The 17,066-nt window shown below is 42.7% G+C and overlaps 1 protein-coding gene and 1 long non-coding RNA gene across 3 annotated transcripts; one reads left to right on the top strand and one right to left on the bottom strand.

The window, feature by feature from the left end:
- The first annotated feature begins 3,844 nt into the window (after window positions 1-3,844).
- arhgap35b (Rho GTPase activating protein 35b) lies at window positions 3,845-14,994 on the top strand. Of its 2 annotated transcripts, none has more exons than XM_086098802.1 (7): window positions 3,845-4,468; window positions 6,380-10,282; window positions 11,080-11,221; window positions 11,360-11,437; window positions 11,528-11,659; window positions 11,860-11,965; window positions 12,607-14,994. In XM_086098802.1, exons 2-7 carry the CDS (start codon window positions 6,563-6,565, stop codon window positions 13,028-13,030), a joined length of 4,602 nt encoding a protein of 1,533 aa, XP_085954928.1. In that variant the 5' UTR covers window positions 3,845-4,468; window positions 6,380-6,562; the 3' UTR covers window positions 13,031-14,994. The 2 variants fall into 2 exon arrangements, with proteins under 2 accessions (XP_085954928.1, XP_085954930.1); XM_086098804.1 differs by lacking the exon at window positions 3,845-4,468 and adding an exon at window positions 4,547-4,633.
- On the bottom strand, window positions 11,169-16,136 carry LOC147160957 (uncharacterized). The gene is made up of 3 exons (XR_015097415.1): window positions 16,094-16,136; window positions 15,403-15,463; window positions 11,169-11,717 (listed from the first exon to the last, which is right to left on the bottom strand). It is a non-coding gene; the product is annotated as an uncharacterized LOC147160957 (long non-coding RNA).
- Between the last annotated feature and the right edge of the window lie 930 nt (window positions 16,137-17,066).

The following is a 17,066-nucleotide window of genomic DNA, read 5'->3' as shown; positions in this document are numbered from 1 at the left end:
TAATGCATATATTTGTGGAGACTGGGGTTAAGTTGTATTTTGCAATTTTAAAAATTTGCAAAATTTCACAAGTTACTTCATGTTAAAGATTAGATAGCTTTTAATATTAAAAGAAGGCTTACATCAAGGTCTTACAAATGCACTTGTGCCATCTAGTGGCAGAAATATGACAACAAATAAATATCACACTCTTTTTTACAGTACAGTACATCTTTTTAATTTTAACTAAATTTTATGAATTATTATGAAATTACTGACATTTTCCCCACGTTTATGTTAACACGAGTACGAAAACTTTGATTGTACATTTAGAACAGATATAAAATTTGTGATTAATCGCGAGTTAACTATTGAAGTCATGCGATTAATTACGATTAAAAAATGTAATCGCCTGACGCCCCTATTTTTTTTTCCTGTTTCTGTTGACGTTGTCAGTTGCTATGCAGTTGCTATGGTCCCATATTAGCCACTCTTAGTTTGTCTAGTCACTCTTATTTGATCATATAAGCCTTTATTCTGTCATAAAGACCTTGACATTGTCCTAGCGAGAGTTACTGAATGACACTTTTGTCAGTACGCCAATTGAGGTTTCTCAGTTAAGTGTTTTCTTTGAGGCCATCTGAATCGAGCCCTTCTCTCTGTTGTTATTTTGTATTTTTGTATATAAAGGCTCTCTATTAACCCACTCCCATGTCTATCTAGTCCGCGTTTGGGTCCTAATTCCGCACCTCACATGACATGTTGGTTGTCATTGAAGCAAAAGCATGTTATGTTACAGACACCTGGGAACTGTTTTGATTGCGGGGGGAAAGGCACGACATAGAATGTCTGCTTATAATCAAATTAGCTACACACGATGGGTTAAAAAACCGCAGCACATGAGATATTTTTGAACAAGTACTTTTACTATATATGGTCCAGTCGCACAGTCTCCCTTATCTTCATGTTCGCCAATGTCGCATTCCATCAAATTCTAGTTATTCATTTTCAAATGAGGCCACCATTTCAAAAGAAATTCATACAATGAGACAATAGTTGATCATTTGTTTGCCATGGGGGGAAAAGTGATCAGTATTGTTTTGCTTTCCTATCAAAGCCAAACAGTCTCCTGAGGAACAATTCTGGATAAGAAATGATGTAACCTGTAAATTACACTCAAGGGTACACATTATGTTGCGACATTCTTCTGTCGTGATCAAAGACAAATAATAATAGTGCCTTTCACTGTCAGCCATGTTTTAGTACATCCACTGTATATGAGTTGCAACGGTGAAACATTACAATTAAAGAATTTGACAAAAATATTCAGGTGGGGAAAAAAAAAGAGATGATAGCATCCCGTGCGCTTGCGCCATTGTCTCAGAATTTCCATCATTAGGATGCCAATCTCACTATAAATCACAGCGATATGCGTAAACCACACGCGTGCAAAAACATACAGGTAGCGCACATGCTGCAAGGTGTCACAGGATTGTCCAACATCTGAGAGGCGTATCATTCACCGCTGTTTTCCAGATGTGTCACTGCGTGCTCCTATTTCTGTGCAGCAGTTCCTGTAAGTGGGATTTCCTTCCTTGCTCTTTCCTGATGTTCAAGATTTTCCTTCATGGTCTGCCATCAGCTAACCCCAAGTACTGCTCGCTAAACAGTATTTCAATCTGTTTGCAAAGCCAGTAAGTACTTTTACTTGAGTTTTTGAATGATACAAGGTGTGAAATCCACTGTCATGGCACACACTTTGGTCTGATCGCACACAACTGTGCGATGTTGTTATGACTCCGCGGATAAAATATGGGGAAAATAAACCTGACTTTGATTTTCACATAATTGTATCCAAGCTCAAAAACTAATTCCAAACATGTGAACTCTAATTGAAGGAATTCAGAACTCCAAGCATAAACATACTCCCGTTACAAAATGTCTGCCAGCTGTTTTTTTTTGTTGTTGTCTTATTTTAGTCTTCAAAGTTGTATGACTCAACACAGCAATTTATCACGGTGGGATGACTTTTAGGGTAGGGTGGAAAATGGGAGGGAATCTTACCTCTCTTTCTCTATCTATTTGGTCAAACACACGCATACACTATCCATGTCTACCGGCCTGTCTTTATTCCTGTCCCTTCAACCTATCATGTTGCAGTGTATACGCATCAATGTGCAGCTATTATTGAGCCGCCGCCACTGTGTATTATGCCCTTGATGGAGAAGCCGTTAGTAGCCCTATTGTCCGTCTGTGCTGAGCTCCGTCAGCACCCATCTGTTGTCACTTTCACCCTGTCTTCACCTTTGCTGCCCGTCACTGCCCCATATCCCCGTTACAAGGACAAAAGCCCTCTTGATTACTAGATAACAGTATGCAGGATACAACATATAGAAATACGTTAGACTCTATTTTAAGTTGTTACTGTGGAAAGTGGAGTAAACACCACGAGAATAACAGTCATGCTTTTAATCACTGAGACAAACTTTATCACGAGATCAACTCCTCTGGTATGTAATTAAGCGAAGGCCATTGGCGCCGCCTAGTGGAGGTAGTTACAATGACACTTAAAACGCCAACCACTGCTCATTGTTATTGCTTTGATCAAATCCTTCTGAAAGGGTAAACGAGGCTCTGTTGTTATCTATTATTCATTATTAAAAAAATAATAATTAAAGCAAGCGTCAATTAATAACAATCGTGGTATTGTATTATTATTATTATTATTACTAGTAGTAGTACTGTAATAGTATTTTATGAATCTTTAGTTTTAGTCTACACAGATGCAAACAAACAAAAAAGCTTCAGGTACTGCATAAAACAGCGTAAGTCTTCATTCGTAAAAATAAACATGCAAATATGACATTAATGATAAACAGCAAGGGTCACACTTACAGATGAAAATAGCTGACTGGTCATGAATCTTTTGCTCGTATTGCTCCACAACGTGTAGTAGTCTGGTCCGCACATGTCTTCACTGAAGTTCAGAGGTGAAGGTGAGTCAACTTCGATGCAGGGTAAATTCCATTCCCAGATGTTTCTTCACCAGGCTCACTAAGAAAGTTCTCCCTCTCTGAGCTGCAGAATATAAGCATATATAATGAATGAGCACATGAGAAACGCTTTGAACATGTTTTTTTTTGTTTTGTTTAAACACTTCTTCACACTTGCAAAGCCAATACTAACAGTTGGGCAGTTTGTAATAGCAAGAAGTAATCTGTTATGCTCATAGACAAGTGGAAATTGGAATAAAGTAGTCCGCTACACTTACCTTTAACAACATGCCCCGCATTATATCTCCAGTGACCTGGTGATGATCATGTTGCCTATACTATAAATTGATCACTTTGCAGAAATCCTCATGTTTAGAGTACACGCCTGTTTGCTCCGTCAGAAACAATTTCACACCTCTGACATACTTTTAAAAAATGGTGGCGATTTCAACGTCGATGCTGCCCTCTTGTGGATAAACGACTAGCATTAGTAATTGAACGTACAGTATTCATAATCATGATGGAAAATGGAGGTCGTAAGTTTTTTTTCCAACACCTGCATTTAATCTTTTTTATTCGTTTTTGCCATATACTTTTTTTTTGTTTAAAGGTTAGCATGTGCAAAGTGAGCCTCTTCTAAGTGACAAATCGGAAAACGTTTATTTCTTCTTTCAATACTCAGTTCATATTAATCTGGTGACTGAAATAAAAGAACACACTACTTAGCTAGTTTTTTTTTTTTTTTTGTGTGTGTGTGTGTGAGACTGAGGTAGGTGCTATTTCAATATGTGTGCAAATCGAATACCTTATTTAAATTTAAACACTTTGAGGAAGCTAGTTAGTAGTAGCGACCTAGAGAAAACGATGCCTTGGGAGTGACGCAAGCCCGCAGTACTGTAGTAAGCGAGCCTCGCCAGTTGCTTGCTAGCTCGCCGTGCTGCAGTAGTGTGCGGGCGCCGCTGGGTGAGTCCCTCTTTCCGCCGCCTCTGCATCCACTGCTGCTCCGCTCTCCGAAGAAAAGAGGAGGACTGGGTCCGGGGAGGAGGAGGGCCCCCGCTGCCACCGACGCCATTATCGGAAAGCTGCTTCAAATCGCACTTTCGCACACGCGAGCTGCTCCAAAAAATCGGGACGTGAACGCTTCTGAACGCGCCGTTGATGTTTTGTTGGGAGACGAAACTGCGAGTCTATTGCAACCCACTAACGGGTTTTGTGTGAGGCGTGTACGGCCGGCCCAGCATTAAATGTGCACAACAATGGACACAATAATGAGTGAAAACGAAGCAACGTGGTGAAGCCAGCAAGAGGAAGGCTTAGAAGGATTTTTTCCTTCTTTTTTTTGCACATCTGGATTTCAGAAGCAAACGTATGCTTAAACAACATCGGATTGTTCTCTTTTTTTTTGTATGTGTGGATATTTATTTCCTTTCCAGTGTTTTTCAATCGCAACGACGGAGTGGGAGCAAGTGATGCCGAAGAGGCGAAAGCAAGCACGGGTAACTAAAAACGCCATATAACGTACACAATAGCACATGCACTGAAGTGTAGCTCGAATACATTGTATGATGTTTTGTGTGCGTTTTATGCGCTTGCACATCAGGCGGTTGGGCTGCGGCAAGCTGGCCTGACAGATGCAGCAAGAGAAAGGGAGACATGCGATGGTATGCACGCCCTCCTCCTTATTTATGGCTTTAGTGCACCGGTGAGCGCTCGTGTGTTGCACACCAGACAGCTGACTAAATAAAGCACCTTTTTATATAGTGTCTGTGTGTTACAGTGGAGGCACACCAGCCCAGATTTCTTGAACGCTTCTGCAATCTCATTATGTAGACAGCAGAAGAAAGCAGGCCTGGCGTGGTCAGCCCCTCTGTGACTGGCCACCCATGTCAATCCGTTGCAAAAAAAAAAGAAGAAGAAAAAAATGTCGACAGCAGTATGGAACGTCAGAAAATGATATTATCCCTCGAGGTCGATTCTGTTTGGATGAGCCACCTCAGGTTGCATTGGGAAGCAGCAGGATTGCATGTATTTATTTTGGATGTCAGGCCTAGCCCAGCTGAACAATGTGGACTGCTAATAGTTGCTGCTGAGGCTGCTAAATGTGTCTGCTTATTTACGTCTCCGTGCTGTATTTCTATGGGCTCTGCATTAACTATCAAACCAGCAACGTTATGTGTTATTTTTTATTGCTGCTTGTTAATTTTGACGTTTGAGATCTGATCAATCCATATTAATAGACTGCCACTTGCTTTCTTTACTACAGAATCTTTAAAGGCTAAGTAATGCATGGGCAAAGTCATTTGAATGAATTATGGGAAAGTAAACTGAAAGCCAGTTGTAGTGATTTCATTGAAATATCAGCAGTATTATTTTTGTTTGCACTATTTTTCAGTACGGAGTGCAAATTACATTTAATTCTGATTTGAGATTTCCACAATAAATGTTATTCTCATTGTGTTTATTTGATCAATTTAGCTTCTCTAATGGAGAGTATATAAACCTATTCAGAAATTATTAAATTATCATTAATTAAAAATTATTGTTACCCTTAATTTTATATTGTGAGATATACCATTACCGTGAAGGGATGCAATTAATATTTTGATATGAATTTTGGGCGCCCACCCCTATTTGGCCATACAGACCCGTTATAACAATAAATATGTTGGATTTTACTGCCATTTGGACAGAACACTGACTTGCAATGGTGTTCATTTTACTGGTCTTGATCAAGCTCTTTAATTTATTTATTTTTCTTGATTTTAGTACAAACCCTTAAGGAGAAATTCGACCTACACTACGGCACATATTGTGTTGCCCACATGTGTCTTAATTGACAAGGTTTAGTTTTAAAGTTCTAATATGCATTTTCTGCCTTCTTGCAGAGCTTTAGCTTTGTTTTGGATAAGCAGTTGTTCATTAGCCTGGAAACAGGAACTCTAATATTTATTAGTCATTTCATGGTTACAGCACAATCAGTTGTCAGCAGACAATGTCGTTAAAAGAGCACCACTCCCATCATGGTCCCTCACATTGAATTATTTTGACCCTGATGAATGTGATTACGATTTACCAAGATGTTCAGACCATAGCTAATATATTGCTGACTTTGACATCTATAATTGGGTATTGAGGCTCTATACATTTTGTTAAATTGGAATAAAGTAATTTTCATTGGCACTAGATGTTGCCGTGTGGTCTGTGTGCCTGACTAGTATAGTCAAGTTAAGGTATTTTTTTAGTGGTTGACTTAGAGACTTACATTACAGGAACACCAAAGCTCTCCCACACTGGATGTCATCTTTGTCACATCTTTTCATTTCCAAATCTTAACCTACTGAAAATCTCAATATAAAACTGTTTGCCTCAAAAAGGCTAATGTTGTTTCCCCCCTCTTTGTCTTACAGGACATGATTTTCAAAGAGGATGAATGAGCGCACCGTCTTCACATATTGCACTGCTTCTTGAATTCAAAATAGTTGCCCTGCAGCAGAAACTGAAATTTGAGCCCGTCGCCAACTTTATGGACAAACCTTCAAGCGAACTTTTTACACAGTGCCTGTTTATGGCAGGATGACCGTCGGTAGATTATGATGGCGAAAAAGCAAGAGGTCCGCTTCCCAATTTACAACCTCATTGTGGTTGGTCTGTCGGGTACGGAGAAAGAAAAAGGACAATGCGGGGTTGGAAAGTCCTGCCTGTGTAATAGGTATGTCAGGCCCAGCGCAGATGACTTCTACTTGGACCACACGTCAGTGTTGAGCACCAGTGACTTTGGGGGTCGAGTGGTTAACAATGATCACTTTCTGTTTTGGGGGGAGGTCTCGCGGCTTCTGGAGGAAGGGCCCGAATGCAGAATGCATGTGGTGGAGCAAACGGAATTCATTGACGACCAAACATTTCAGCCGCATCGTAGCACCGCTATGCAGCCTTATATTAAACGGGCGGCTGCGACCAAGCTGGCGTCCGCAGAGAAGCTCATGTACTTCTGCACAGATCAACTGGGCCTAGAGCAAGATTTTGAGCAGAAGCAAATGCCCGAGGGCAAGCTGCAAGTGGATGGTTTCCTGTTGTGTGTTGACGTCAGCCGGGGCATGAACCGCAACTTTGATGACCAGCTGAAATTTGTCACAAGCATCTATGGTCAGCTCAGCAAGACTAAGAAACCCATCGTGTTAGTCCTCACGAAGTGCGATGAAGGAGTTGAACGCTACATCAAAGACGCACACACCTTTGCTATCACTAAAAAGAGTCTGCCCGTCGTCGAGACGTCTGCCCGTTCAAATATAAACGTGGACCTCGCCTTCCTCACTTTAGTTCAGCTTATTGATAAAAGCAGAGGCAAGCCCAAGATCATCCCATATTTTGAAGCGTTAAAGCTCCAGAGTCAGCAAATAGCTTCCGCCAAGGATCGCTATGAATGGCTAATCAACCGGATAGTGAAGAATCATAATGAAACCTGGCTTAACACCAGTCGACGAATGAACACCTCCCCAGAATACAAAGAATACGTTTTCCTGGAGGGAACAGCCAAATGCAAGAAGCTATTTCAACAACATGTTTACCGTCTGAAGCAGGAACATATTGAGCGGCGGCGTAAAATCTACCTTAGCACGCTTCCTCTTGCACTTAGTTCTTTGGTGCCTGACCTGGATGAAATTGATCAGCTCAGCTGGTCTGGTGTACAGAAGGTTCTTGAGTCCAAGCAGCACTTTGCTCACTGGTTTGTCGTTCTGGAGGACTCCCCCTGGGAGGACACATCTCACATCGACAACATGGAAGATGAGCGGATCCCGTCAGACCTTCTGGAAACGGATGAAGCAGAGGAATTGTTTAATGCCCACCTGGAGCATTTACGTAACGAGTGCAGACGTGCAGAGATGAGACTTGAGTTTAAACACAAGCTAGCGTCTTCTCCCTTTGTCACACCCGGCAGACCTTGGGAGGAGGCTCGCAGCTTCATCATGAACGAAGAGTTCTACCAGTGGCTTGAAGAACCCGAGTACTTGGACCTTTACAACCGTCATCAAAAGGAGATCATTGACCGTGCTAAAGAAGACTTCCAGGAGCTGTTGCTGGAATATTCTGAGCTTTTCTATGAACTTGAAGTGGATGCCAAGCCAAGCAAAGAGAAAATGGGGGCAATTCAGGAGGTGCTGGTGGAAGAGCAGCGGTTCAAGGCGCTACAAAAGCTTCCAGCTGAAAGAGACGCTCTGGTATTAAAGCATATCCACTTTGTGTATCACCCAACTAAGGAGACCTGCCCGAGCAGTCCCCACTGCGGCGACTCGAAGATTGAACAGCTCCTGGCGTCCCGTTTCCCTACATGTTATCCCTTTTTTGATGTGAAAGCTCATTTCGGCGACACAAAGGCTGACAGGATCAATCTTGTCATACTGGGAAAGGATGGACTGGCCAGAGAATTTGCCAATGAGATTAGGGCTCTCTGCACAAATGATGACTGGTATGTGCTCGACGGGAAGATGTATGAGCTGACGCTGCGGCCCATTGAGGGAAATGTGCGTCTTCCTGTAAATTCTTTCCACACCCCGACGTTCACCCCTCACGGATGTCTGTGTCTGTATAATTCAAAAGAATCCCTCTCCTACGTGATTGAAAGCCTCGAACGTCTTAGGGAATCGACGCTAGGTCGAAGGGACAGCCACCTAGCGCAGCTGCCAACGTCACTGCTCTTGGTCACCAAAAGAGGCGTAGGATCGTATGTGGATGTTGGTGGAGAAACTGCCTTAAACCTCATAACGCAGGGACAGCAAGTTGCAAGGAGACTGCAGTGCAGCTTCTTAGATCCTGCCTCTCCCGGTGTCGGCTACGGACACAATGTCAGCGAGTCACAAATCAACCAGGTGCTACGGGGCCTTCTGGATATTCGTCGGAGTACATCCTTTAGTAGCAGCTCCCCTCCGCTCCTCCCCGAGCCCCCGGGCGTGAGAGAGTCTCCCCACCAGCCAGCCCCAGAGGCGGATCTTCGCATTGTCATGTGCTTAATGTGCGGCGACTCCTACGACATTGAGCAGCTGCTGTCCCCCTTCCTGATGCATCAGCACTGCAGGCCCATGTCAAACAGCGGCACCTCTGTCCTGCTCGAGCATACTGTCGCCGGACATAAGCTCGCTATAGAGCTTTCTATTCTCTCATATCACGCCTCCTTCACTTTACGGAAGAGCAGGCTGGTGCACGGCTACTTTGCTGCGTACTCGGTCTCCCGAAAAGCATCCCTGGAGACGCTGTGTGCATTCTTGTGCGAGGTGCAGGACATCATCCCAGTGCAGCTGTTGGCGGTCGGGGACAGCCAGGCCGAGCTGACGGAGAGCGACTACGCCCGGGAGCAGCAGATCCAAGGGGAGGAACTTGCCCATGAGATCGAAGGCCGCTTCAACAGCGTGGTTTGTGGATCTGGGGGCGTGGTGGGAGGCATGCACAGGATAGAGATGTTCCATCCCTTTCTCATGGAGGTGGTTGAGAAGCGCAACATTGTGGAAGCCACACACATGTACGATAATGTTGCTGAAGCGTGCACCAATGAAAACGTGTACTCCCCACGCTGCAGTTCTCCCAGCCCTGTCACCATGTTCCTGGATTCGGAGGACGATGTGGAGCCTTCGCCCCCGTACTACGATGGCACTCTCACATCTCACCACGGGGGCTTCAACCTACCTGACTTGGACTCCAATGATATCTCTATTATCTCTGACATTAGAGACCTTGAGAGCAAACTCAACAACAAGGTGCACCCCCACGTAAGAGTTAAACCCGGCGTCACCTTCGACTTCCGAAAGATCAGCCGTAACCCGTACATGGACACAGTCGGTCACCGGCGCTCGCTGCCATCTGCTGTTACCTGGGTACCCGGGGGCGACGTGGGCTACGACCCCTCAGACTACGCAGAACCTCTGGACGCTGTTTGCAAGCCCCGCCCCAGCAATGACGAGATCATCTACTCTGTGCCACACGACAGCACACAAGGAAAGATCATCACCATCCGTAACTCCAATAGGATGCATTCCAATGGCAACGGGTCCGACAGCGAAGCAGACAGCAGCTCTCTGGAGCGGAGGAGGAAATTCTCAGCGGCGGGCGTGAAGCCTCGCCTGTACCGCGACCGCTCCAAGCGGCTCGGCAAGTTCAGCAATTTCCGCACCAGCTTCATAGGCAGCGACGACGAGATGGGAGCGCTCCCAAAGTCCAAGGAAGATGACTTTGGGACACTGAAAGGTGAAAGTCTGGTTAATGAGGAGAATGAGGACCCCAAGAAGAGGAATATTCTGAAAAGTCTTCGACGAACAGCCAAGGTGTGTATTAAACCCTTTCTCCTGCTTTTATATGATTCTACTTTTATTATTATCTTATTCCGCTGTTTTTTTTGGTCCTTCAATTGCTTTTACAATTCTCAACTTGATTCAAACCAGTCCGACTTCGACATGTTCCAAATATCCACGCTTTGCGGGCTATTGTTTTTTTTTTCATTCCTAACTTTCACCGTTTTCCCATAATTCAATATTTTTCACCCCCAAAATCTCCATTAATTTTCAAAAATTCACTCCCATTCAAAATTCAAACTTTTATTCACCAACAAAATTTCTTAGGTCAGGCGTGAGGGTTCGGGCTTTTAGAAATTCAGTATCGTTCCTATTCAAAATATTTACACGTTCCACATAATTGTATGTTTTTGTCCCACAAATTCCCCCTTAATTACAATGACACATTCAACAATTATTTCTCATTCAACATTCAAAATGTTAAACTCATTAAGTTTACCTTGGGAATGATTTTCAACGTTCCACATATAAAAAAAAAAAATCCATAAATTTCACTCACATATTGCACATTTTCACCAATATCATTTCACCTAATTACATCTAATATCATTCAATAGCATTCCACATTATTCAATACAAACATTTGCACCACTACCTTTAAAAAAACATTCCACCTCATTCAGTATGATTCCACGTTTCAAATTTTTTTCCATTCAGCATTCACACACAATTTCTCAAAAAATTACTCCCGTCTAATTTATCATTTAGTATCAAAATGTGAAGTTTCCTGTTGTCAGTATTGTATGTTGAACTCTTTCTTTTCCCTTTAGAAATCAAGACCAAAGCCCCGTCCAGCAATCCCCAAGCCGATGGAAAGCAGCTATTTTGGGGTACCCTTAGTCAATGTGGTGTCCCCGGATAGACCCATTCCACTCTTCATTGAGAAGTGTGTTCGTTTCATTGAGACCACAGGTGGGTGTTTTTAAACCTGTTCTGATTGGCATTTGGTGTGTCTTGTATTGGACCTCGTTAAGTAGTGGTACATTTTTAAGAAGATTAAATATTACAGTGTTTTTGGTAATAACTCAATCTTTTGCCTGTTTTGCTCAGGTCTAAACACAGAAGGCTTGTACCGCGTAAGTGGGAACAAGTCTGAAATGGAAAGCATGCAAAGGCAGTTTGAACAGGGTGAGTTACCAAAGCGAGACGACGGTGCACTCCGAAGACCCATTGCCTTTCCTTTTCTCCTCTCCCGTAACGCATGCGCTTGTTGTGCAGACCACGGATTAGACCTGGTGGAGAAAGACTTCTCCATAAACACTGTGGCTGGAGCCCTAAAGAGCTTCTTCTCCGAGCTGCCTGAGCCCCTGGTGCCTTGTGCTCTGCAGGTGGACCTACTGGATGCTTTCAGTAAGCAAACACTGCTGGGCAGGGAGGGTCTCGACTCCCAACATAAAAGCATGAAATCCTGTAGGAGCAAAGAGGGGTGGGGGCAGCTTTTAACACGCTGATGATTTCAATGACGGCGCAACGAGGTTTTCTCGAAAGCAAATCAATGCTGTCAATACTATTATGCAATTCTAAATCCTAAATGTTCGCCGTGAATGCAGAAATCACTGACCGAGAACAGCGGCTGTACACAATGAAGGATGTCCTGAGGAGGTTCTCCAGGGAAAATTATGACTCCTTCAAGTACGTCGTGAGCCACCTACACAAGTAAGTTCCCTGAGAATAATTTATTAGCGTAGTAGAATTATGCCTTATACTTAGTTGTATTTAGTAATATTGTTGATTTTATTTAATTGGTACATTTATGTGTGTGTATAAATGTATATACATGTATATTTTGGGTCAAAAGTTTTTTTTTTGTTTGTTTTTTTTCCATTTCGGACAATATATTGAGACAATTTACAACATTCAATTTTCACATACAATTACACCCGAAAAGAAAAAAGGCTGACGGGATGAAGCCAAAGCTTATTAATTCCCAAAGTAACCGAATTATTTATCAAAAATGGACCGATTCCACTTTCTGGGTCAATTTGACCCAACTTTCTGTGTTGTTTTATACAAAGTGACCCCATTGTTTTAACCCAGTAACGGCTCTGACCAATATTAATGAGTTGTTTTACACCGAAAGACCAATTTCTTGACTCAAAGTTGGGTCAAATCGACCCAAGTAGAGGATCGTTCCACCTTTGAACCATAGTCAGGTTATTTTTGACCCAACTGTTTTTTAGAGCGCAGATAAAGGACGATTCAATACGTATCTCGGATGTATTTCAGTGGAACGATTTGATTTGCTTCCAAATTTGCTCAATACGAAACTTAACTCCAACCTTTTGTGTGTTCGACAGGGTGAGCCAGCTGAGCAGGCTGAACCTGATGACCAGCGAGAATTTGTCCATCTGCTTCTGGCCCACACTCATGCGACCGGACTTCACCACCATGGACGCCCTGACGGCCACGCGCACCTACCAGACAATCATCGAGATCTTCATCCACCAGTGTGCATTCTTCTTTTACAACCAGCCTCTCATCGACTCCCCCACGGGCCTCGGGGGGCTCCCCGCCTCGCCCACCACCACCCTCGGCGGGAGCTCGGCCTACTCCTGCTACCGTTCCTCTCCTCCGCACACAGGTGCGCATTTCAGCCCCTTGCAGCAGCAGTCTCCGCCCACCACCCCTCAGTCCCCCCTGCAGTCCCTGCTCCCACCCTTGCACCAACACGCCCACCATCCTCACCCCCATCACTCCCCCGCCGAACAGGAGACACTGTGAGACGACGAAGCCGCCCGCCCGCGTGTGCCGGGGATGTCCCCCGGGACTTCACGGTGGAGGATGTCGAGGGGGGGTTCGTGGCGAGCTCACGCCGGTGTGTCTGAGGGTGGTCACCTGGACATTGGACGTCATGAAAGCTGGAAGACATTTGCGGCCACCATGTTTTTGTGTTATTCTTCCTCATGAAAGTACTGCCACTGGATTTGTTGACCCGCTCGGTCTTTAGGGGTGGGAGTTTGCACCCTCTAGTGGAGACATTAGGGGTGTTCGTTTAATTGATATGGGGAGGGTAAGGGGCTTACACATCCAGGGATGCACTTTAATTTTCACTGTTGTTTTTTTTTTTTGACACACTGTTTTTAATTTTGACAGCTCAGCCATAACCATTGCCTCTACAGAACAGAGCTCTGGCAGATCAAACTTTGTTTACATGAAGTTAGTATTTTTTTTTTTTATCTACATACTTATCTGAAGCACTTTTTGATAGTGTAGGGTTATATTTTAATTGTCAATTTTGTTTGTTTAGTGGTGAGTCTGGCATTGTTGTGCAAATGAGATCCCCCTTTTCATTGGGTCCATTATCCAACTGACTCCTGTTCCTCTCATCCGGCCTCACGGAAATATAGTTTTAGATTTTGTCCTCTTTCTAGCTGTTGGTTGAGCTGAAGGAATGTTTCGGGAAGTTGGGCTTGATTTTCAATGTGGGTCAAGTGAAGAAAAGCAGCCATAATTTGATCACTTGAAACGTCACAAGATGCCAATCATTTCTAATATTCCCTCCAGTTTCCACATTTACTGCAAATGAACAATATCATAGAAAGGATCTGTGAATGGCGACGCCACGTGAAGTACTTTAGCATATTTGTTTATGAAGATTTGAATGTTTTTTTTTTTTTTGTTTACCCTTAAAATTTACAAGATAAAGCTCTGTTTCCTACGGGGACAAGTGTTTTAATCACTGGAACAACTATTTTTTTTCTGACCACCTTTTACTGACAGGAAGTAATACAATGCTAGCTTTGTCTTGTAAACTGAAATTTCGCAGTGTTTGTGAGTTCACAAACCCCCGAGAATGTGTCAGAATGTGCACACTACTCCCAATATAGTGCACTACTAAGGGGTCACGCCATTTTGTAGGGGTGCCCAATTGTCCAAAAGAGAAAAATGTAGTGTACTCGGTTACCCACAATGTTCTTGGAAAAGTAGGTTAATATAGACCACAATGCATTGCGATAAGGGTGGACATTCGGACACAGCCCATCTTGTACGAGTCCGCAGATTATTATTATTATTTTTCTCCAGGCGGCACCACTGATGGGTCGAATCACAAAATCACAAATCGACCGTGTGTTTGGAAGCGGGATTTGCGGCTGTGATGACAAGAAGAAGCGCCATGCCACACCGCCCAAGCAGCTCAAATTATTGGACTAAACGTCCCGCCTTTCCCGAGCAGGTCACATTGGAGCAGTCCCAGATTGATATTTTGGAGATTAGAACTCCTGTGAGTGATTCAATCTGGTTCCACAAAATTGTTGCTCCTACCTGCCCATCATAAAATATACTGTAAACACACAATCATCAGTGCTCATTGCCATTCAGTGGCTGAGTGAGTGTGCGACCGTTTGTAGGCTGTGGGCGAACCCGTGAAGTCAGTGGTAGGAAACATTTCTAGTGTGTATTTCGATGATTGAAAGTCCGTTTTTACAATTTTTTTGTGAAGGGTTCAAGGCCACTTAGTGCATGATTTAAAAACACAAACACTGCAGGAGAGAGATGAAAGCCTCTCGCTGTTTGAAAATAAAAAATTTAGTCCAAGGACAGAACAAATGCTTCAAGAGAAATAGCTTATGTACTGCGCACCGAGAGGAAACCATGAAATTTGTCTGACTGAGCAAATAGTGTTTGAAGATGAAGGCCTTATGTGAACTGTATGATAGTTAATAAATTAAATCTTGTAAAATTGTCCTCATCTTTCTTGTGGTTCATGTGTTTTAGCATTTGTCGGGCGCAATGAACTTTATGATACTATAGGCCTGCGGATGATAACTGCTAAATTCATGTTTACATACATTTAACTAGAAGCATTTTATCCGAAGAATGCAGTAACAGTCCCCCCCCCCTCTACGATTTAAAACAGTTCCCAGATGCCTTAATAAAATGTCTGTGACAAATTTTGGTAAAATTACCCCTAGGATCAACAATCATAGCACATTTTACCACTTCCAGAGAGTAAAAGCATATTGTATTTTCATTTGTAGAGGCAGCACTTCATCACAAAGTCATCCAATTACTCGTGTGTGCAGATTTGGTAATGTGGTGCAGAAGATAATCTGTGCATCCACAGTAACGGAAGTCAATGAAGCCCTGCTTACCTTCTGGCTTTGACATAGTGGCAGAACTTCGCCCACCTTAGCAGCCAAGTCAACAGAAACTCTGTGTGAGTAATATGTAAATTAGCCTCACTATACATCATAATCACACAAAATTTAGAACATTTCACTAACAGTACTGACAATAAAAGAATCTCGTACCTCGTTGGATAATTTGTCACATAAGGTATATGGATGGTTGTAAGCCCTACTTGCCAGCGCAAAATGTTTTTGAGGTGGTACTTGCAGTACAAATTTTTTTAAGAATCATTGCAATACTGGATACTTCAACAGATGTACAGACAATGTATTTTTTTTTAAAGAGTCATATAAGTAGTGATTCTCTCCTGTACTTAAAAGGAAAAAAGTACAGACTGAAATGTACTGAAGAAAAAAAAATAGATTAGATTAGCTTTATTGGCCCCCGTAGGGAAATCAATCATCGCTGACAGTTTCCCTCTTTTATTGATAAACATAGAAAAAAAAGAAAAACACGTTGCATTTTAAACACTAGCTAGCATAGCTGGACATTTATGCTATCAAAACGTGCTTCAAAAGCTTTGCTAACATCGAGTCACAAATGTGCTAATTCAATTTATAACTGTAAAAACGCCTTATACTTGTATGTATACTTTGCTAACATCGAGTCACAAAACGTGCTAAATCAACTTATAACAGAAAAAAAGCACATTACTTGACTTGTATGTTTTTTTCCACTGATCTGAATGTATGACTGCATAGCCGATAGCCCATACACGCCCGTGCAAGCCGTTGAAGCCACAGGGCGGCCATCTTTCTCGTTCCCTCTCGCGATACTGACTATACGCTATACGTACAGATTTGACCAGTGGTGGGCAAACTTGGTCCTCAAGGGCCGGCGTCCTGCAGGTTTTGGAGGTTTCCCTGCTGCAACGCAGCAGATTTTTTTTTTTAACAAGTAAAATTATTATAATTATTATTTTAATAGAAGTGAACGGTATGTGCTGCTTTGGAAGACCCCCTTTTTCTTTTATCGCTCAGTTCCTTAGACCCCAATATTAGATTTGGCAGTGGCATCTTTTTTTGAATTACAGGTATAACTCTTTAATTAAAAAAAAAAATTATATACACACACACACGTTTCCTCCTATAAACATCATTAAGCATATAATTTAAAGGCAACATGTATTTAAGGCAAGTTGTAAAATGTCTGACGTCTTCTTGTTTATGTTTAACAAATTTAAAACGTCATAAATCATGCTATTTCTACTAAGTACTGTGTCAAATGTTCTCCAATTTGGATACTGTAAATGTATAGGATCGTATGCCGAGAAACATTCCTTGGGAGGAGCAATATGGCGGCCTCGCGGCCTCAAAAGTCTTGGCCTATCGGCTATCCAGTCATATATTCAGATCAGTGTTTTTTTCCCCCCAGATAAACGACATTTTTACCACTTATTTACTTACGTTCCTCTCATCTCGTTTGAAGTAGTATCATCAACTACTTGAGTTCGAAAAAATAAATAAAAAGCCTACTTAAGACACATATTGTGAGTAACGCATTCATTGTTGATGTTAATGCATGTTGAACTCACCTCCAGATACGTTTTTGATCAGACATCTTTGCAAGTAGGTCTGGGATCACCGGTGGTCCCACCGTCACCTCTCAGAAAAGATTTGAAACTTGG

This window comes from Leptonotus elevatus, chromosome 16, assembly GCF_054856555.1.
Source record: "Leptonotus elevatus isolate MCC_2025b chromosome 16, RoL_Lele_1.0, whole genome shotgun sequence".
Taxonomy (NCBI): domain Eukaryota; kingdom Metazoa; phylum Chordata; class Actinopteri; order Syngnathiformes; family Syngnathidae; genus Leptonotus; species Leptonotus elevatus.
The sequence above is the reverse complement of the archived record's forward strand: the minus strand, read 5'-3'. Positions and strand labels throughout refer to the sequence as shown.